The 22,089-nt window shown below is 39.1% G+C and overlaps 1 protein-coding gene across 2 annotated transcripts; it reads right to left on the minus strand.

The window, feature by feature from the left end:
• Positions 1-584: 584 nt before the first annotated feature.
• Positions 585-18,716, minus strand: LOC102202498 (moesin). 2 transcript variants are annotated; one of them, XM_005737848.2, is made up of 13 exons: positions 18,367-18,716; positions 8,391-8,474; positions 8,002-8,097; positions 7,593-7,867; positions 7,417-7,500; positions 6,486-6,632; positions 6,308-6,404; positions 6,044-6,207; positions 5,683-5,813; positions 5,418-5,578; positions 5,235-5,327; positions 3,922-4,146; positions 585-2,445 (listed from the first exon to the last, which is right to left on the minus strand). In XM_005737848.2, exons 1-13 carry the CDS (start codon positions 18,376-18,378, stop codon positions 2,281-2,283), a joined length of 1,734 nt encoding a protein of 577 aa, XP_005737905.1. In that variant the 5' UTR covers positions 18,379-18,716; the 3' UTR covers positions 585-2,280. The 2 variants fall into 2 exon arrangements, with proteins under 2 accessions (XP_005737905.1, XP_013767539.1); XM_013912085.1 differs by lacking the exons at positions 7,593-7,867; positions 8,002-8,097; positions 18,367-18,716 and having other exon boundaries at positions 8,391-8,449.
• Positions 18,717-22,089: the final 3,373 nt, after the last annotated feature.

The following is a 22,089-nucleotide window of genomic DNA, read 5'->3' on the forward strand; positions in this document are numbered from 1 at the left end:
TGTACCTCTGGTGCAAATTACTGACCTCTGTCATCATTTTAGGTGGGGGAACTTGCACAATCGGTGGCTGACTAAATACTTTTTTGCCCCACTGTATATAATGAACTGCATTCGGTTTAAAGATGCACTCAACATTTAAAAGGAAAAATAACAACACAAGAAGACAAAAAGCTTTATTCTAAATTTCATTTATTGGTGAAAGGAAGACTTGAAGCAGCAAGATCTCATGAACAAACTGGGCAAGGCACTGTCTGTCAATGGTTTTATAAGTCAACATTATTTTCCTTTTTGAGACAAGACAAGCATCTTTTAATGAGTTATCACCTATGATGACTAAATTTCAAATTAGGCCGCTAACACACAAACTTTGGGGTAAAACACAAACTGCAAGGATCACAAAAGTTACTATTCAAGGCATGTAAAGGAATCTGTAGCAGCAATCCTTTGATCTGTTTTCATGGCACATAAAACAAGTATAACTACACTGCTGATCAAAATGTGTCTTTTTTTCTTTCACTAAAAGACATCAAAATAAAATAATCAGAAATATTTATCACTAAAATAAATTTGGGCTTAATTTGAAATGTGAAAAAGAAATCAAATACTAATTTCTAAAAAAAAAAAAAAAAGGTTCAATGGTTTAACGCACCCTTAAAAGAATGTCCTGTACCATCTGGTTCTTCCACTTACAAAACGCTGTCTTTAAAAAATGCTGTTCCTTTGAAAACAGGTATTGTTGACAAGTACTCCTAGTTTTCTACATTACAAAAATATCCTAAGGTGTGTCTCTCTTAGACCTTACATAATTGTATCACATTTGAAAAATCCCAAATACAAAAACACACAAATGTCATTAAATACAAACAGTATATATAAAAATGCATGCTTCGGAGAATGTGCCCATGTGGGACAGTATAATTTGACTCACTTGTAAAAAGGTAAACTGATTTTTCCAGTGCATGTCTGACGAAATTGTTTTATTTTACGCATTGCTTGTTTTAAGATTAAACTACAGCTTTCACCTTTACAGATGACTATGTGTTTAACAATAGAAGCCAACTTCACAAGTTACAATTACCATTGCTGTACTGGGTAAAACAATAATCACTATAATAACCAAAAAACATCCTCAGTGATAAGTAAAAGAGCAAAGACTTGATGATGATGGTTAAAAAAAATATTTTAATGGTTAAATGCAGCTGATAATTTCTACAAATTTCAATCAGATTTAATTTGCAGGTCAAATTTCAGCCTTGCTTCTTTCTTCAGCGTATGTAGGTCAGCATATGTAGATGTGCATATCAGTGCTACCTTCTCTTTTGATGTCTGAGCATGAGGAAAAAAACAAGTTGCAGTGTATACGTTAAACTAAATTTGGATTCTTCAAACAACTGGATTGTTACAACATATGAGATTTGCAAATGACATACCAAGTTTATTCCGTCTCTAGGCACAGTTAGACATTTGTTTGCTTAAGCTTCAACAGCAAGTTCTACACTTTCAGCCACACAGCTGAAAGTGTAGAACTGAAAATGCAAAAAAAAAAAGACAAAAATCCTTAGATCCTTCATATCACATTGCCAGTAGGCTGTAAATACTGTGACTTTTAACTGCTGGATGATTCTGAGCGCAGTAAAATTAGTAAATAAACTGTGAATTTTCAAAATAATAATAATAATAGAAAATATTAATAATACTGCTGCTGTTTTTTGTTCCATACAAACAATTTATTTATATTATTTGCATTTGCTCGTATAGATTGCAGTGCAATTAATTTTAAACTGCAGAAAAGCATTATTTTTCTAAAAAAAAATTAAAAATATCCAGCTTGCTGTAAAGAATCAAGTGCAAATGGCTTATGGCACAATTTGGATTTGTGAATGGCACAAAATTAAATGGATTTCTACAGCTTTTATTTAGAAATGATGATATAAAAATGTGAAAGAGATAAAACAAACTAAAAGTTGCTTGCTCAATGTGTCATGAAATGAGGCGTGAGCCCGTTACTAATATGCTACACATACCCCTAGTGAGGAATGTACTAATAAAATACAGTATGTCCCTTTTCAACCAGTGACTTGTCTAAAATTCAAAGTAAGAAATGGTAACAAACAGAACCTTCCAGATCCACATTTGTACAACATGCTGTGCTTTTGCAGCAACGTCATTTGGTGGATCTGACTTTATTTGGGTACAGAGAAAACAGCTAAAGTGAGGCAGGACTGCAGTCCAGGCAGAAAGGCCCAGCTCTGTGGGCTTTTGCGTTGGTGAATGCAGACATCACATGCATTCAAACTCATCGATACGCTGTTTGGTGTTTCCTGACCGGATCTGCCTGAGGGTCTTGTACTTGTCACGTCCTGCTCGCATGTTGTCTGCATGAATGATGTCATTTGCCGTTTTCTTGCTCTCATCCCGGGCGTTGGCCAGCTCTGAGCTTAAAGCCTGGAAAGAAGGTTACAAGTATTATAAAATTACAGTTAACATGTGCGACTCGTTGTGTAATGTCATGGTGTTTTACCCATGTTCTTGCATCAACCAGTAAGTCACTTAATTGGCTCAAAATTGACATTCTACTCACTTATTTCTGCTTTTTAAAACCTGTTTTTCAAAGGGATTCAGACTTAAATGAGGGGATTACTCTTACCTGGATCAACTTCATTATTCTACTTTAAAACAAGAATCCCTAGCTGACTGTGTGTTCTTACGAGATGTAATCATAATGTTCCTTCACTTTGCCAATACAATATCAAAAAGAATTATATTTGATTTATATCCTCCCATTTCCTTCTGCAGGCCACCTCTGTCAGCATATTTTGATCCCTGTTTTTGCCTTGTGGCACCATCAGACAGTGCAACCATGAGTGCATTTCTCTAAAGATGCTCCCACAGACATCTCAGATTGTTATGGTAGAAATCAGCATCTGTCAGACCCTGAGTGACCAAATTCCCAGTGCTCAACCCCATCAAAGTTAAAAATAATGAGAAGCATGCTACTAATTTCCCTCCTGCTCTGATACCTTCAGGCTCCGACACTGTGGACTTCCTTCCTTGCTCCTTTTTTCTGGGTTCTACAGAAGTTGATGTTTATTCTCAAGTTCACAAGTTTACAACTCCACGATAAAATGCAGAACCACTGTGGTCAGAAGCGGACTTTGACTGAACATTCAAAAACAGCAGACCACCCTGGGAAGACTGCTGTGCATGACAAACTGGTTTGAATCTATTTGAATCGGGTATGAATCACGATTTTTAAGGGTAAAAATGTATGAAATCTTTACATCTGACTGTAATAATGAAGCTGTATGACACATACACGTATCTACATACAGTCATCTGACTGCTTTAGTAGCATGACTTAATTATGCGCATTCTTTATTTTTAGTTGACTAAAGCTACTTAAAATTGTGTCAACAGTAGTCAAAGAAACAACCAAAAAAATACTTAGATACTAATCAATACTAGAAAATACTGGATTAAATACTCATTTGCAACAGTATCAGTACCAAAAGTGTTGGCTTCGCCTTCTCAATCTGACACACAACTTCACACAGCACTGCTTTCCCTTTAATGCTTCACAAATACAGACAAGCAGGCACGCAGCCCCTCCCCACACTAGCAGCTGAAGTATTTGGCATTCACAACACCGAACAGCACTTTGGGAGGAAGTTCAAGAGGCCAGTAAAGCTCCCATTTCAACAAAACTGAAGCATTAAACAGTGTAAAAGCTAACTTGGCTTCCAAATGTTCTACATTAACAGGAAAATATAATAATTTGTGTGTCATGTTTCTCTTACAGTCCCAGAGTGAAACGTGACAAAAAACAGTGGCAGCCTACCAACTTTATTTGAACAACGTTTACTTTGTCACTTTATTATTTGTATTGTTTTAATGTTTATTAAAAAAATTCCAAGGACTTACAAGTAGATGTTTCTGTAAGCGTTCGTTCTTCTCAGCTTCAGTCATTCTCTCCTCCTCGCTGCGGTCCTTGTACGTGGCAGCACCTGTTAACTCGGCGCTGGCTTCGGCGCTGCTCTCATCATTCTCATCATGCTCGTTCTCTGCGTTTAGGGGCTCCTGAGGTACCATCACTTTGTTTTTAAGCTCTTCTTTGGTCTTTTCCAGGTCCTCCTGCACTGTCGTAGCCTGAGCAAATGTAGAAATAAAAGTGAGGTGTTTTAGAAATTACCCTTATTTAATGTCTAATGAAAATGACAAAAGTGGGGGGAGCTTAACTGATATTTCTGTATTGCCATTTTTCCTACAGCATGCAGTAGAGGAGAAATGCACAGGCAGACCTATGCTACATGACCCATAGCCAGGCTCTTGGTTTCCTGTTTTGGTTTCTCTCCACCCAAGCTATATATCTTGGATATTTTTATTAGGAAATACCTTCAGGAAATTCAATATAAAACAGAGTGCTTCTACCCGAGGCGCTATGAGTCAAAAACTAGCTATGAGTAAGACTGGAATTTCAACTACTATTTTTTCCAAAAATTCACACAATACTGAAACCACCAGTTTGCACAACTGGTTTTTACAAGGCAGAAAATCACAATGGTTTAAAAAGGGTGAACAGGATTTCCCTCACACAAAGACATCCATCATCACTACAAACACCATGAGTCACATGGGCTAAAAAAAAGAAAAAGAAAAAAAAGAAAGGGCTGGCACGCAGGATTTTTTTTTTACCAAAAAAGACAAGAGGCAGGCTGGGAGAGTTTAACCCTCCCCCAAACCCACACAACAAAAAGACCCCAGGAATGCCTGTCCTGACTATGTCACAGAGGAGGGGCAATGTGACCAGCACAACTCTGATTAACTTCTTCCTGCCATAGTTACACTGACTTCGATTATCAATGAACAAAAAGGCTTTTAAGTCTAACAGTTGAATCTTTTCTTCTTCCTTTCACTTTTTGTCCATCCGTTTTTTTTGCTTTTCCAAAATTACTAAAATAATATTTTTCAGTCTTCATAGTATCCTAGTTACAGAACCACAAAAGATCAGTTCTCACCACAAGATGGCAGTAAAGCACAAGTTTCCTTTTTTTTGTTTTTTTGTTTTAACTAGAAAACCAGGAAGAACAAACTGAGTTCTGCAACTGCATATGCAAATATCTGTTAACGTGTTTTCTATATAGACAGCATTTTCTTGCCTGTTCCACTATTGGCATATTGCCATATTTTTATGTTATCAGTTTTGAATAGCAAACTACGGAAAAGTCAAGCCACACCTTCTGCTGCCACTCTAATGCTTCTTCTTCCTTTTTCTTCTTGGCATCCTCCAGCAGGGAAATCTTGGAAGTCAGGTCAGCCAGCTCTGTGGCCTAAAAGAACATCATATTTGAAGCATCAGTACACACATTATTGCAGTTTTTTAAGTGTCAGTGTCTAATCACACTGCCTAACACACTAACCAGGTGCTCCTGGTTCTTCATCTGGTTCTCTGACTGCTGCAGCAGCGCCATCTTGGCATCCTCAGCACTCTTAAGATCACTCTCCAGGCGTTCAGCCTCCTCCTGAGCACGCTTCCTTTCCTGCTCCAACTCCAGAGCCCTCTGCGTTTGCTCCTCCAGCTCTGTGGACACACACACACAAGAATTAAGGGTAAGCATCATGTGAGGAAAACATTGTCATCATTCATTACAGGCAGCTTTTCTTGAACTCTCACAGCTTCCCCACCTTGCTGAGCTTTTCTCGTCTGCTCCTCGATCCGCTTTAACCTCTCCATCAATTCCTCCTTCTCCTTTTCGATCTTTTCCTTTTCCTTCTCTGCAAGTTCTCTTTTCTTCTTTTCATTTTCCAGCACAGCTCTAATGAAAACGAAATCGTTACAGGATGATTGTACGGAAATGTTTCAAAAGCAGAGCAGATAATCACCCCATTTTATTTAGTATTTGAAAATAAAGCTAGTAATCTTTCTATAACTGTTACAATATCCTATAACAGACTGCATTTATTATTGCATCTTTGGAACAGAACTCACACAATCCATGTGTAAAATATTTGTAGGTTTTTTTGTTTGGTTCCATTTCGGTCCTACCTCTCCATCTTCTTGAGATTCTTCTCCTCCCGAGCCTGCGCCTTCATCTGTTGCACTTCAATAGTGTCGGGCTTGCGGCGGCGCATGTAGAGCTCATGGTTACCCATGCACAGAGCCAGAATACGCTTGTTGATGCGCAGCCTTGGAGCATAGAATACAAAGTCCTGCAATGGAAACATTTGAGACATTTAAAATGTCTTATTGTTACATGTTATTATTAATATTATTCCTAAATATAAATAACATAACATTATGTTAACATACAGGTGCTTTCTTGTCAATTGGTTTGATGACAAACTTCTTGTCATTGAAGGAAATGTTTCTTATTTCACTCCATGGAAATCCAATTTTGGGCGTCATTCTGTAAGAGAACAAAAATGCTTGGTCAGCACTGCACAGTGTACCTTTTGCGAAACACAAACCCTTCTGTGGAAACACTTACTTATCATTTTGTTCATAAATGTTGAGACCCAAAGCATCCACTCCCAACCACAGCTCTGTTCCCTTCTTATTTTTGATGTTGAAGTAATTGACTCCGTACATCTCGAGGTCCTGAGCAATTTTCAGATACTCCATCATGGATTCCTCTCTGTGGACAAATAAGACGTCTTTAACTTTTGCTAAAAGAAGAATTCACAGTCAGAGCGTGGCGTGCTGTTTGCACTGTTCTAACCGGCTGCAGAGGCCAAAGCTCAAATGCAGAGCTTTCAGGATGTGTGGTTGAGCGGGTTATACCTCTTTTTTAACCTTACCTGAACTATGAAACTTAACTGATCAACAGAGCAACTGGGGAAACATATAATGAATCTAGGCTGTGTTTACTGTTTATCTACGACAAGCTAACCTGACTGATGAAACACATATGGAAGCCAATAAAGGACATTCACTACTGTCTTCAATAAAGCATATACTAAAAATGTCAGTGGCACAAACAGTACTCAGATCAACAAACTGCAGTGACTCAAGGCCAGTAACAAACTTTCAGAGCACCTGTGAGTCAACACAAAGGCCGTGGTAACACACTCTCAGTTAGCTCTATCTCAAATTCACGGAAATGACAGAAGAGGGAAGAAACTGTAGCAACAGAGAACAACAAGGTAATTCAACTAGGAATAACTTCCTCAACAGTCTTATGTTTTAGTAGGTTATGAAGTGTGTATATAAGCTGTGGCTACCCTAATGTAGTCACTGAAGACTACATTGTAGTCAAGTGGCAGAAAAAATAAGTGTGCACAATGATAATGGAAAGTTTAAGCTACACATTTTCACATCCCCAGAGATGCAATAATTTCACAAATATCCATATTTTAGGCAACCGTCCTCTCTTTCACGTGTTTGTGTGTGTGCTGGGGAACACGTGTGTTGCTGATCACCTCATCATGCCCTTGTGCTCTTCATGCCACACTTGAATCCTCTCTTCCCACTGTTCCTTGTTGAGCTTGTGCTGATCCAGGACTCTGAGAACATGAGAGGCCCAAGTGTCAAAGAAACATGTCAGGAATGTTTCACGTGAACCTGCATATTGAAGTGGCAATAAAGCCCGCGTTACCTTTGCGGAAGCAGGTGTTCACTGCTCAAATAACCTGGTTTGTGGACTTCCTTATTGTAGTCGGCATACTTGGCCTGCACCGCGTAGGAGGCCAGAAGGACCGCCGTCTCTGGAGGGCAGTAGATGTCATCATTTAAGATTCCCTCCTTTACCTGCAGGAAGAATAGCCGCTGTGTGGCATCCTGGATTAACTCCTCTGAGACATCCTCGGGGAAGAACTTGGCACGGAACTTAAACAGCAGCGGGGTTTCCTTCCTCACATCCTGGGCTGTTACCTAAAATATGATCCGACACGGGTGAGAGGGTAGAGGTTATGCTTCTGTTTGTGGACTCGAGATCAAAAAGCACAGTTCATGCTTGAAAAAAGACGGCCCAGTGAATGAAGTGTACTGAGTACTGAGGAGCTCACCTTCTTATTGAGCTTCAGCCAAGTAGAGAAACCCTTTGTGTCCTGGTACTGAAGTCCAAAGTACCAAACCTCTCGTAGGCCGATGGTTTTCACAACCTTTAAATAAAAACAACAACAAAAATAAAAATATGAAATATAATTCCCTTGTTTTATTCTGTTATTTAAGGGGTTTCAGCCACAAAGATTTACTGCTTTCCTAATTTCAAATGTATTGTTTTTATCATCAGCCAAAAATAAAAAAAATAAATAGCCATGAAAATAATATATAATAATCTCCCGGCATTTTCCAGAAATAGGAGTACTAAACCCCACCACAGTACTCATCAAAGAGTCATCATTTATGTTTAATGGTAACTTAAGTGCTGGCTAGAGGAAACAGTTTCTCATACCTGGTCAAAGAGTTGCTTTCCTGTTGTATTGGGCTGAATGGCGAACTCCAGTTCGGCATCCATAGTGGTGACTCTTACACTAATCTGAGGAACAGAGGAAAGGAAAATAAACTTTTTCAAATATGCAAATAAAAAAAGACAGTATTTTGAGTATCATTGTACTATCATTGTATCATTGAAATGATTGTACCATATAATTTCTTGGTAAATAGAGAATAGACAAAACTAGATCTTCTGTTCTTCTCTTAAACATTATGAGACTCTGCATTTAATCATTAGTTATTATTAACCTGTCTCCCTCCCCTCACTCCCAACAGGTCGTGGCAGACAGCTGCCCCTCCCTGAGCCTGGATCTGCTGGAGCCTTCTTCCTGTTAAAAGCGAGTTTTTCCTTCCCACTGTCAAAAGGTACTCGCTCATTTGATTTAGAAACCCCTCTGTGTTAATGTACGAACAATAAAAAGCAAACTCTATGCAATATATAAGCTCTCGTGCATTAAAAACTGTGTCATTCTATGCAAACCATTTAATGGCGACCATCTTTAACAAGTGTAGCATCTCAAAATGTGTGGCACTCTTGTAGAATTCATTAAATGTGCCTGCAATAAAAGTGTGCACACATCTCCCAGTCCTGCTGGAGAACAAAGTAACACTGCAGTCCAATTACCTTTTTACTATTTTATTCTGAAATTTAGAAAAGACTGCATCTCAGGGTTACGACAAATGTACCAATCTGGCTCTGTCTCAGTCAAGAACTTATCTACAGGAAGTAACCACATCCTTTGGTGGTCGGGCCCTGTGAGGCATGACTGTTAAACACTGAGCTCTCATGAGAGATGTGCACATCCTGTCATGCATCAGACAACCTGTCTGGTGTAGCAGGATTTAACAAGATCGGTTTGTAGACAGAACTTTAGCTCGATCTCTTTTTCAGGTATCACACTTTGCTACCCTGGGTTATTCAGTAAACGAGGCACGCCTTAGTTAGACAAATTGTTATATCTGAGTCTTACAAAATCATATGTCTGAAGTTGAACACATTTATTTAAGCTTTTCTTTGGAAAAGCTTGCTCAGAAGGTGGCAAGAAAAGAAAAAGAAAAAAGTATGTACTCAGTAGGCTGTGCAGGAATCCCTCATTTATTGTGCCCTCTTAGAGACTAGGAAAAAAAAGAAAAAGAAAAAAGAAACACCAGCATGCATGTCTATTGGGAAATAACTGTGCAGGCAGAGGCCCACGCCTGCCCTGAACAACAATGGTATGTATTATTTCCTAGTTGCGGGGTTGATTAGAGTTGCGTTCTTTCCCATCCATGTCAGCAGGACCCTATTTACTGCTCAGGACACATGCCCCACTGTCACTTCCTGCCATCCCAGGCAGTTAAGAGCTGAGGAGAAACCTTAAATCTGGGCCCACTCTGAATGCCAACACTGCAGTCTAGAATCGTCTAGACACAGGAGTTGTTAAGCTTCCAGTTATGAACTTTAGGCGATACACTTTTTTATATTTGAGCAGATAAGAGTTCAGTTTGTGGCCACCCTGATGGTGTCTAAGCAGTTTCATTTCCTGAATCAAAATAGTTAATCTTGCAAGAAAAGGGAACTACGCTTATACATTTTCTGCCTAGTTAGGGTGTGTCTCTCATGGCCAGGGCTCAAAAACACTTAACACACTATTATTAGCACATGCTGAAAAACACCCTGTTCTGGCCCACGTGCCATGTTTCCATGACTTTCTCTTAGCTCTTTTTTTAATCGCACCAAAGCGATACTGCAAAAATAAAATCCCAAACTCGTACATTTCACATTGAGAAACACATCTGTGACCGATTTTGTCACACGGGTGTATTTGATGACTGACTTGTTTAAAGCTTTACTGTATGTCATGTGAAGCTGCTTATAACAATCTGCCACTTCACTGACTGTCTGAAACGTATGAGTTAATCTGTGTTATTTTATTTATATTTGTTTTAATGTAATACCACAGCTGAATGCTACAAAAATAATACTTTTCCAGACTCAAATCAAAGGTCTAATGCCTTGACTTACCAACAACTGTTCAAGCCATGCTGGACTCACAACACAATATTAGTTATTTAACAAAGAATTATCAGGATACACATATGCTAAGGGTGACAATGCCAACATTGTGATGTTTAGTGGGTCTAACATTCACTTTTGTGAGCAAATAATGAGTTTGATTGAGGCTGAATATAATTTAGTTATCAGAAATGTCACGGTAATCCTAAAAGTCTGCAATTTTTTCACTAATTTCATCTTAATGGCATGTTTGTTCAAACTGTACCAAGCTAACTGTAATGCTGAAAACGCACGTAGCAGGTGAGAGCTGTTGGGCTTACTGAATACAGAAAGCTGCACTAACCACAAAGAATGAAAAAAAAAGAAAAAAGGACACAACTATCATAAGTAAAAAGTGTGCACGTGTCTTACAATTGTACAGCCATTGAATGGCAATGGGGTGATGAGCAGTTAACCTGAAAGTTAACTGGGGCCAAACATCTGGGTTGCCTTGTCAGTAAGAGGAAGCAAAACTGATGAAAACTAAATAAACGTGGTGTTAAATATTGAGTGAAGACACAGTGATGCAAGCAGTCTGTCACTAATTTTTCTAGGTTCATCAAGCTTCCTTAGCAAAATCTTTTTTTAAATCCCCTCTGTATATTCAATTTCGATTTAACAAACATGTTACTAAACCAGCAGAAACAGAGGTCACCGGAGAGCATTTGCTGCAATTAGGGCTGCCACGATTAGTCAACTAGTCACGATTACGTCGACTATCAAAATCGTCGACGGCTAATTTAATATGTCTGTGAAGGTTCTCAATTATCCAGGTCATCGTAGTCAAAGGAGCTTGCAAAGAAAAGCGTCTGGACTTCTTTAAGTTGCTTGAAGACGTTTCACCTCTCATCCGAGAAGCTTCTTCAGTTCTAAGGTCAAATGGTGGAGAGTCCCAGATATAAACCTAGTGGGAGTGACCCCCCACAGAGGGACAAAAGGACCCCCTGATGATCCTCTAATCGCCTGAGCCAAGGTGGGAAACTGGGCATGGGTGCCAATCAGCCAGAGTTTCGGGTGTGTTCATTGTGAAACCTGGCCCCACCTTATCATGCGATTTTAATAGTCGACGCCTCGTTTGAAGCTTTGTAAGATCGCAAAAGACGCAGGAATAAGTAGTAGGATTTAAGAGTGTAATAAAGGACTGAAACAGAAGATGGCAGCACTGCATGTACAAGGATGCCAGCTGCAGTTAAACCCCGAAGAAGAAGAAGAAGAAGCTATGTCCCAGAATTCATAGCGCGGCCCTGCTCAGTTTCCAACAATGGCGGCAGATAGTTAGTTTTAATATTACTCTTTCTGGGTCACAAAATAAACGTTTAACATGTTTTCGGGCGAGAATGTAGCTGTGTAAACTTCAAATATCTGCTCAGTTTATCAAGACACCACATATTTTGAAAAGCGCTCCGACGTTTTCGGAGACGTCTGTTACCCACCAGCTGGATAGCTAGCCGGGGGCAAGGCTCACTAGAGCCGGTGAGAACACCGGACTCCGGGCAAATCGTTTTCAAACCCAACGCCGTCTTTCACTACTCAGGTTAAACATGATATATAAGTCACTTAGATAACTTAAAAATGTTATTGTTTGGCTTTTTTTTGTATTATTACGGAGCCCCGCAGGGGACATGGGAGGAAAAAAAAAATTAGGGAGAAAAAAAAAATTAAGATGAACTTTTGCGAGATCTCGCAAAACAAACTCGGGATCTCGCAAAACTTTCTCGCGAAAGTTGAATTCCAACAATGGCGGCAGCTATTTAGTTGTAATATTACTCTTTCTGGGTCACAAAATACACTTTTAAGATATTTTGAGGCGTGAATGTAGTTGTGTAAACATCAGATAGCTGCTCGGTTTACAAGACATCACATATTTGCAAAAGTGCTCCGACGTTTTTGGAGATCTGACACCCACTAGCTCGAAGCTAACGGGAGGTCGAGACCTACTACAGCCGAGAGGAACACCGCTTTCCCGGCACATCGTGCCTCGACCTCCCGGTCGGCTTCGAGCTGGCGGCCTCCGAAGAATGCGGCTAAAACTTTTGCAAGATCTCGCAATACTTTTGCGAGATCCCGAGTTTGTTTTGCGAGATCTCGCAAAAGTCAGTCTTAATTTTTTTTTTCTCCCTAATTTTTTTTGTTTCTCCCTAATTTTTTTCCCCCTCCCATGTCCCCTGCGGGGCTCCGTATATTATTGATTATCAGAAGTGTGAGATTCTCCAGAATATACTCCGGTGTTCTGTTATATTTTAGATAGCAAGGAACAGATGGCTGAGTTTATTAAACTTCACCGAAACAATCTGCAGATTTCATTCAAATTTAATAAATTATCATCTTGCCTTTATTTTTAGTTAGCACATACCTTAAACACTTAAAGCTGTAAGATAATGATAGTTATTTAACAGCAGATGCATGCTGGTGCAATAAACTGTACATTTTACGTCCAATGGATGCATGATCTGATTTGTCGACTAATCGCAAAAATAATCTGTGACTAGTCGACTATCAAAATAATCGTTTGCGGCAGCCCTTTTTGCAATGACTGCAATTACTTATTTTAAAGAAGAAAAAAAAAAACTAAGTGCCAGCTAGTTTAACCCTGTAAGGTTTCAAGTCACAAGAGAGCTTCAGTAAATGTAATCTTTAGATACAGCCCCACTGACATGCCAGAATTCAACTTCTGCCTTACATTCCCACACAAGAGTTATCTCCATGTGTTGCTCACAACTACAATCTGTCCAATACAAGCTGAGACGATAAAGAAGATAATCCTAAGTGGTTCCTGGAACAAGTAGGAATGAGCTAGGCTCTGGACTAACAGTTCTTTGACGTGAAAGAGCAGAGGGGTTTTTAAAGAAGGTCACTATCAGAGTGTACGATAAGCCTTGCTTATTTTACAACTGATTTATAACAACGAGAAACATGCATCAGAACATGCCATTCTTTCAGTGTTTACCCCAATAACCATAGCAACTGCACATTGATAATTCTGAGTCATACATCTGAGTCATGCCATGCATGAGAGTCACACAATGTCAGCATCTAAAGTCAACAACTGCTTAACAAAGCATCCTCTTGGTTGCCAGAGAAACGCTACTGCTGGCTCCACCGCAACCCGATTTACAGTTTGGTGTATCTGACAGATAAACTGAGGATGTCAGGGGCAACCAGAGTGCAATTCAGATTCCAATCCATTCAGGTGAAATGCATTTTTTCCTTCTTTACTCAAGCATGAGAGACATTTTAGTTTTACCAAATGGCTATAAATGCTCTCACTTCCATCAGATATGTTAACATGAATTGATCAATCGCTCATTCTGAACCAACAAAAGCTTTGAATCTGGTTCTATTACAACGAACACGGAACATTAACAGTTCAGGATGTTTAAAGCGACATTTGAAATGGTAAAATGTGCGAAAATGTCATGACTTCCACTTCCTGTGCGAATCACAATTAACATCTCGTTATGTTATCGCTCAAAGCGTGGAAAATAAAAGAAAAAACTTGTGGGCAAGATGATAAGCATATGACTCTCTGACTAGAGTTTGCAGTTAGTTAACAGGAAAATGGAAATAATTTAGCTCCATTATAAGTTTAAAATTGAATCCTCATTACAACCTTAAGGGTATCTTCATTGTTAATGTCACCAAGTCTTCTTTTCTGGTTATTTTGGGTTTACTGTGTGCTTACGGGTATTAGCATTAAACGAAAGAAATTCAAACTCTGTCACCGGAAGAGGAGGGTCGAAAAAAAAGGATCGTGTTTCTTCTTTCTAACCAGGGGAGAGTACAAACACGCACACACAAACACACTCAAGTTTGGGTCTTTTAGAGCCGTTTCCCACGACCACTGTTTATTTGATTTTTAAAATGTCGGCGCAAGCAAACTGGAACAGAGTCTTGTTAGTTTTGCTGCTTCTGGTGAAACTGCTGAGTGACATCTGTCTGAGCCAATCATGGAATTTACCGTCTGCTCTAAAAAATATCCAATAATAAGAAATCCCAAGCACCAACTGATTAAAGTATGTTTTATGCATACTTGTCTTCTTTGTCAGGTATTCTCTGGCACACTGTTAGAGCCATGTAGACGTGCAGAGATTAGGCAATAGCATGGAGGTGTTAATATGTGTCAAAGTGCAGTACAAATTTTCCATTCCTGACATCTTTTCAGATGACTAATGTTAAGTCCTGAAAGTTGCCACTGTACAGTAGAACTGCTATGCTACCTGTTCACCTTGTGTGGAATTATGATTTGTCCGTCTTTGTGTAGATCCAAATAAGCTAATACATTAGCAGGTCAGCAGGGTGGTTCTAAAATAAACTAAATTATCAGTTGTCAGCTGAGGCAAAGCTAACCAAATAATCAGCATAAGATCAAACTGGTCTATTGAGAACCAATGCTAGCTCATAAGCAACAACAAATACAGTATTAAGGATGTCAAATCAGAACACTACATGACCAGCAACAAAGTACTTACGTTCAGATCTTTGATATTTGCCACAGCTTTCAAAGAGAAACCTTTAAAAAGTGAACTTTTGATTGCAGTTTGTCCACCAGCTCTACCTCTACACTGTTAATCTGCTCTGCTATGTGCACCACAGACCCATATTTAATCTCCTGCTACTTGCATACTTCCAGGTCTTTCCATTTGCCACGTCTCCATAGACACGCTTGTTAAAAATGTGATCATTCCAAGGAGAAAGCTAGATCTGTCATCATTCCTGCAATTCGAGCTAAAATGGTAAGTTATGCTTAATTTTTATGTGGTAACAGCTGCCCATATGTGCATTTCTTGAGTCTAAGGAGTTAACATGAAAAAGTGTACCAGCTCTGAAATGGTTCTAGCGTTGAAAAAAAACAGGTAGGAAAGTAAGTGAACCAACCGTCATGGGGTTGCATGAGTGGGAAAATCCTTTGCTTTGTAACAACATGGGGTGAAATTCTAGCAATAAAGCTGATAATTGTTTTGTGCTTCTGAAAATACAGCCTATTTAAAAAATAATTTTAAGCTACTGTTACCTTCTTGATAAAGCAGACAAAAAGCTGCAATTCCATGTAACAGCAGCACATAAACAAAATCAGTGTAATAACAGAGCTGCATTAGGAACTAAGAACAACAAAAAAACTGTGGCAACAACAGACATGCAGAAAAATTCTGAAAAAGGGTTTTGCACTGCTGTAGTGCAATCTAAAGTGGGGCATGGTATCTGAAGACCACGCGGAGGAAAGCAGGGAGGAGATCAGCCAGACTGTGATGTGAAAGTCCATATAAGGCTGCAGGCGAGGAAATTACCAGAAAGGAACTGATGTAAGTACAGAAACCTTGAGTCATAACACGACTTCCTAGGGAAACTGAAGGACTGCCAAAAGGAGTCCTGTAAAGGCTGAGCTTCGCAATAATTATTGCTTTTGACTGACATTAAGCTTTATTAAATGTAACTTGAACACCGGAAAAATAAACTGTCTGAAAAACTAGGTTAAAAAAAACAGGTAATTTAAAACGATCTATGAATCCCAGAGGCAGCTTGGTGGGGACATGACTTTTACTTTTGCTGGATACAGAGTTGCTTGATTTGCTGAATCAGTTTATCTAACTTCCTTTTTTAATGCTCCTCATCTGTTGCATCTTTGCATAGCACCTTTAGCTAACGAGAAAGGAAATGAACCAATGAGTGTCACACATCTGAGTTTTAACCATTGCACCTGTTCACCTTTGTGCTACTGTGCATACAGGGTTTACTCCATCTACACAAATAGAATAGAATATATTTTCTTATAGTTCCAATGATTATACTTTTGGCAGTGGCAGCACAATGCATGCTGTTCATTAATGAATATAAAAAACCCACAATCTGCTGTTTATTTTGAGAAAATGTTGCTGCTTCTTCCTGACCAACAACTGGTTTACTTTTTTCTAACTGACAGCATGACAAAAATGTGTTCTTCTGATTTGACAGTAACTATCATTTAGGTGCTTTTGAGGTGTTTGAGGTTCCCACTGGTGACTGCAAAAGCAGCTACTTTAAACACGGCTCTGGTTTTGCTGAGGTTAACAACATCCCAGCTGCACTCTGCAGACAGACACTGATACTTAGCAATGGACTAAAATGCATGGCAAGTGAACAATTCATTATAGGAAACAACTTCAAAGACAAATATCTGTGTCTGTGTGGGACGCAAGCTCTTAGTTGAACTACATTTATTACAAACTGCACTTGGGTTATAATCAGTAGTGTAAGTAAATGTATGTGCAGAAAAAAAACATAAAAAAATGTTTGATTTTTTTTGCTAATATACAATTGAAATTCAATAGTTATGTAGTGACTCAAGAGAAACATTTTTTCCTCACAATGGGTCTTTGGGAGGTGACTAGATACATTTTCAAGACTGGTACACTAAATGTAATTTTTGCTTCCCTGACCACCTGATAAATGAAAGTGTTGATTATACCATTTAAGTAAATGCTAGTAACTAGTGATTGGTTGTGCCAAAAATGCCTCCATGCAGAAAAGAAAAACAAAACAAAACATGCTGATATTAGACGAATTCCTCTGGGGAAGAAGAGGGTAGTGAAGGCTTTTTAATGCCAGGATGCTTGACATTTTTTTCTGGTTGACAACTTGGAAAAATATCAAGGAAGTACAAGCAGAAACAATACTGTAGGAAGAAAGCAGGTACGAGACTTGGAGGCTTTTTTTCTCTCCTTTGTAACATTGAATGTTTCCGGCCTGAATATAATATATGACTAGTAAAAGGTGATAAATTTGGTATCATACTCAGGTAGTAGCTATAAAACTAATCCAGTATTATATTAACCAATCTGTAAAATAATAGTTTATTATTTATAAAAATCTGACACACAATCTGGGGATAAACATGATAGCACTACGATGAATTACAGCATCTGCACTGTGAAATGTGAATCACTCTGTAGGCTATATAATGCCGATCACCTTCTCATTGGTCATGTGTGAATCTTTTAGTAGCATCATGTCCCTTTTACATTCAGAATGTGCACGTGGGTATCTCAGGACAATGTGCAGATAAGAAGAATGACTGCACACAGATTCAGCAGCTTCTTTGTTATCTTCTTCATTCAGAAAGCATTTCACTGAGTCAAAGCCCCACACACCTTCACCCAGCCGAGCAGAACCGATGAGTTTGAAACCGCATTCAATTCTTTTGCGCACTGATAAAGGCATCCACGGAAATATTGGGCTGTGCCTTTTATAATGCTGTAGGTCTGGACCCCCTTATTTTCTTTGTTCAGAGCTCCACCAGTACCAGCACAAATCTGTGAGTGCTCCTTCATTTCAAGAGCAGTTATTTTTGCCTTTATTTAATAACCTTCGCAATGTAGCATTAAAAAAGCTCTCTGTGTCTCCTCTTTTGCCTCCTAGCCGTTTGCAGATTTGCCTCCATTTACTCCTGTTTTGACCATAACAGCTGGCCTGGCTGACAGTTCAAATCCTTAAGAGCTGACTGAGAGGGAGGCCTGAGAAGGACTAGCTCGCTGCTAGTCCAGGATACACCTCCGCAGAAACACAGTATAAAAAGTATAATTTAAGCCTAAATATACAACTCTAGAGCATTTTAATAGCACGCGGCTTCCACCCTGAATGAATGATTTGATTTAAGGCGCTAATTTTAGTGAACACAGGGTAGGAAGCGCGCACGCGCACACACCTAACGGAAAGTACCACAGTAATCCTCGGGTGAGTTTGAAAGGATGCGAAAGATTTTTAAATACGGTAAAACCCATCGGACATGCACTTTAGTTTATCTTACTGTTGTTAGTGAATAACAATGCGAAACACCCACACCTAATTAAAATCGCGTACTGAAAAAGAGACAGAAAAGGCAAAGTAGCTTCTGACATAACAACATAAATGTACTTTTCAGCCTTACCGTTTTCGGCATCTTTCTTTTCTTTCACGTCCGGCTCAGGCTTTCTATGAAGTTATTAAATAAAAAGAGCAGTTTGCTAAACCAGGAGAAAACTTTTTCCCATCAGAACAACGGCGCCAACCAAACGCTTTCCCGTCTCGAGGAAACAAAACCTCACTTTTTTCCGTTGGACTGCGAAGAGCTATTTTCGACCCTACGCGAGTGGGGGGTGTTTTTCCTTTGTTTCGCCTTAAAGTAAAATGGACTCGAGCTGGATTTCCTGCTAACGGTACCCTGCAAACCACACCCAACCCGATGACAGGACAGCGGAGTGAAAAAGAGGTTCAGGCCAGCAGCAGACTCCGCCTGCAGTAGTCGCATCATCATGGCTGCGGTTCACTGTCTCAGCACTAGGCAAAAAAGTTTCCCAGCACTCTCACTTTTAGCAGACAGGCCACGTTAAATACCATTCTTTACATGAGTCTTTTATTTAAACGACGACCAGTGTGCTGGGATACTTTGAGAATACAAGAAGGCAGAAAGTACCAGCAAACATGTCAGTATCTAAAACAAGCCTGTTAGAGTGTCCAATATATTCGTCGTCGGCCTCTAGCGCTGTGCTAAAGGCTGGTAACCAATACTTTTAATCTATAAAGGCAGCTTATGAGAGATGCTGTTGACGCAGTCTGTTTTTTATCTTCATGTTTTGTTTGTTTATATTTTTTGCACAGTAGTTGGGTGGCGCACCCATAATTTCGTTGTATATGTTATGACGATAAAGGGCTACTACTCCGCCTATGTAGTGGAGAGCAGTGTGTCAGATGAATCACATTCAATTTGCAAATTCTAAAAACATTTTGATAACCATTAAACCCCTGTGATTTTCCACAATGATTTGTTAATACAAAAACAAAACAGGCATTTCAGCTTTACGTGTATTTTAAATCAGGGTTGAATTTGTTGACATTCAACACAATAAGATTTAGGCATTTTTCACAGTTCACATGTTTGAGGTATATTTTTCCATTTCCCCATAAAATTATTTATTTAATAAAATTCAGTAGGCTACATACTGAACGTACAGGACGAAGCAAAGCACAAGATAGAAAGGAAGTATATATCCAATCGCACTAGTATCGATTCTTTAGTATAGATACTATCGATATTTCAATCGATTGCCCCGCCTCTATTGGCTACATTTTAAGCATTTCAAATAATTTCCCAGAAAATCATCATCGTTAATGGCAAAATTGCAGGCTGATATGCTACATCGTTCACAGACTTAACAAATAAAAAGGCTGTTTTTGAATTACTTTTTAATTCAACTGTTGTGGTTGTTTTACTAATGTAGTTTTGTAGAATTGGGTTACTATAGGATAAATAATGCATACGGTGCTGTGCAAAAGTCTTGAACCACCCCCCATTTTTAAAAATATTTTGCTTCCAAGGAGTTAGGCTTTCTTGTAATTTTTAACTTGGTCTCGAGGCATAGTTCTCCAGGCTTTCTGATGGTCATTCAAAGCCTTTCTTTGGACATTGGCTCCATTTCCATTCATTTTCAGTGCAGTCCTTGTACCTGACCATTTTCAGAGGAATGATTTTTTATTTTCAAGGTACTTAACACCAATCTATAAATTGTTCAAACTCTGTGTTCTCTGGAATTTATCTAGCTCTGTCAGGGGATAAAACTGTAATACTTAGTGACATACTTACAAGTGCAGCGTGCAATATGATGAAATACAAACTCTAAGGCCTCCTCTTTCAGTATGCATCACATAAAGCGCCTAAATCATGAAACTGCACACTGTCTCAGTGCAGTAAACCAACATCGTGAACCTTAAAAGAGGTTTCTACACTGCTTTGTACATGCTCTGGATGAAAGTTCTCAGCCCAGATTGAAAATTTGTGGTCAACAACATCTAGAGGTGGTTGCAGGGTTGCAGGTTTTTTCTCATCCTTCGTCCCCCACCCTCGCCCCCCTCATCTTTGCAAGCCATTAAAGTACAGATTCCCGCTTCAAGATACCTCCTATTTGATTTAAGTCAAGATGTGCTTAACCGTTGTTCGGGCCTATGCTGTAAAAGTAAAAAGTTGCATATGCGTATGGTATGTAGCGATAACAGCATTCAAATTTTACACATGCCATAAAAGGAAAAAGGAAAATATAAATAACTAGACATAGGAATCTTTGAAAAAGGCTGGTGTTTGAATATTCTCAGTGAGAGCGCAGCATGGAGATGTCACTGAGTTTGTATGTTGACTCATCTCTGATGATGGTGGATGACCACCCACAGTCTCACTGAATGAGCTGCATGCTGCTTTCAAATCAGAGACAAGACTGCTCCAAGACCACACGTGTACAGCTGTCACAATCTAGCAGATGAGAGCAGACTGTTTCTTGGACATGTCCACTCTTCTTGTTGAAAAGTGGTTTTTGAACATTAACATTGTGCAAGGAATGCTCTTTTTGTCATAAACGAACCCTATTGAGTTTCCAATGATCTAAAAGTTAAAAAACAGATTATCATATTCTTGGGCATAAAATACACCGTATTTGTTGCAGCATAGAAATGTTGTCAGAATGAATCCATAACTTTTGTCTGCAACTTGTAGTTTCTTTCATAGCTGATATTAATCCCAAGAAGTCTACCTAAATATCCATTTATCATTTCGTGTACACTCAGCACAGTATCCATCAGCAGACCTGACAGCAGTTGGAAAAGGTCTCACAGGAGCAGTGGAGTAAGTGCTTTATTAGAAGTTAGGAGCCAGAGACAGGAGTTCTCAGACAGACAGATTATAGTATTTGACAGTTTTAATTGAAGAGGCCTTTTAGGTTTCTATAATTGTTTCATATAAAATAATAAAAGTCTGCACTTGTGTCAGTAGCGCATGGCTCTAGCTATTGCACCGCTCCACCAGCAGAGAGTGTGCATGTGCCATGTAACCTGTTGCACATGCACAGCTGCAGTATATAAGCAGAGTGGTTTATAGCATCAGCCTGTGGGATCATTTTACAGAAGTACAAATTGATTTTTTAAAAGATAATCTCAAAGTATATTTAGGCTATAATTACTTTAAAATAAATGGTAAAGGGGAAAAGTAATTTTGACAAATATCTTCCAGTGATGACGTAGGACGGTTTTGCTACTTTCAGAATATATTTTAAATCAACACGTCTTTGCCATAACACATTCAAAACAAATGATGTAACATTACATTCTTCGCCTCAGCTGATGGTTTTGCCTGATTCTAAGTCTATATTAAATGAAATATTATGTATTATAGGTTGCTGAGGAGGTGCAGCAGCTCATCTACTAATCGGAGGTTGATGGTTTAATCCCTATCTAGGGCTATCTAGGTACTGAACCTCAAGTTGCTCTCTGATGCATTCATCTATTTGTGAATGTTAGCTATAGAAAAAGCGTTTGTGTGAAGCATGAGGCATGCTTTATGAAGCCCTTTTGCGTGCTCGAGTAGAAAAGGGCTATATAAGAACCTGTCCATTTATCATATATAAAGCAGTGTCTACAATCAATCCATCCATCTCTATCCAGTATCCCGTCCTTCTAGAGGGTGAGAATGGGTAATATGTCTGTCTCCATGTTGGTTGAGTGTGGAGTAAGTGCATATGAGAGCATGAGGGTGGGAATGGATGTTTGTATCTGTGTGTGCCTGTATGTCTGTGTCTACAGTGGGGCAAAAAAGTATTTAGTCAGCCACCGATTGTGCAAGTTCCCCCAC

The sequence above is a fragment of the Pundamilia nyererei genome, unplaced genomic scaffold (genome assembly GCF_000239375.1).
Source record: "Pundamilia nyererei isolate P.nyererei 1_Seehausen unplaced genomic scaffold, PunNye1.0 scaffold00080, whole genome shotgun sequence".
Classification (NCBI taxonomy): Eukaryota; Metazoa; Chordata; class Actinopteri; order Cichliformes; family Cichlidae; genus Pundamilia; species Pundamilia nyererei.

Coding starts and splice junctions, on each gene's coding strand:
- LOC102202498 (XM_005737848.2), bottom strand. Junction 4,147..5,234: donor CATTAGAGTGGCAGCAGAAG/GTGTGGCTTGAC, acceptor ACATTTGCTCAG/GCTACGACAGTGCAGGAGGA. Junction 2,446..3,921: donor GCTTACAGAAACATCTACTT/GTAAGTCCTTGG, acceptor CCTTCTTTCCAG/GCTTTAAGCTCAGAGCTGGC.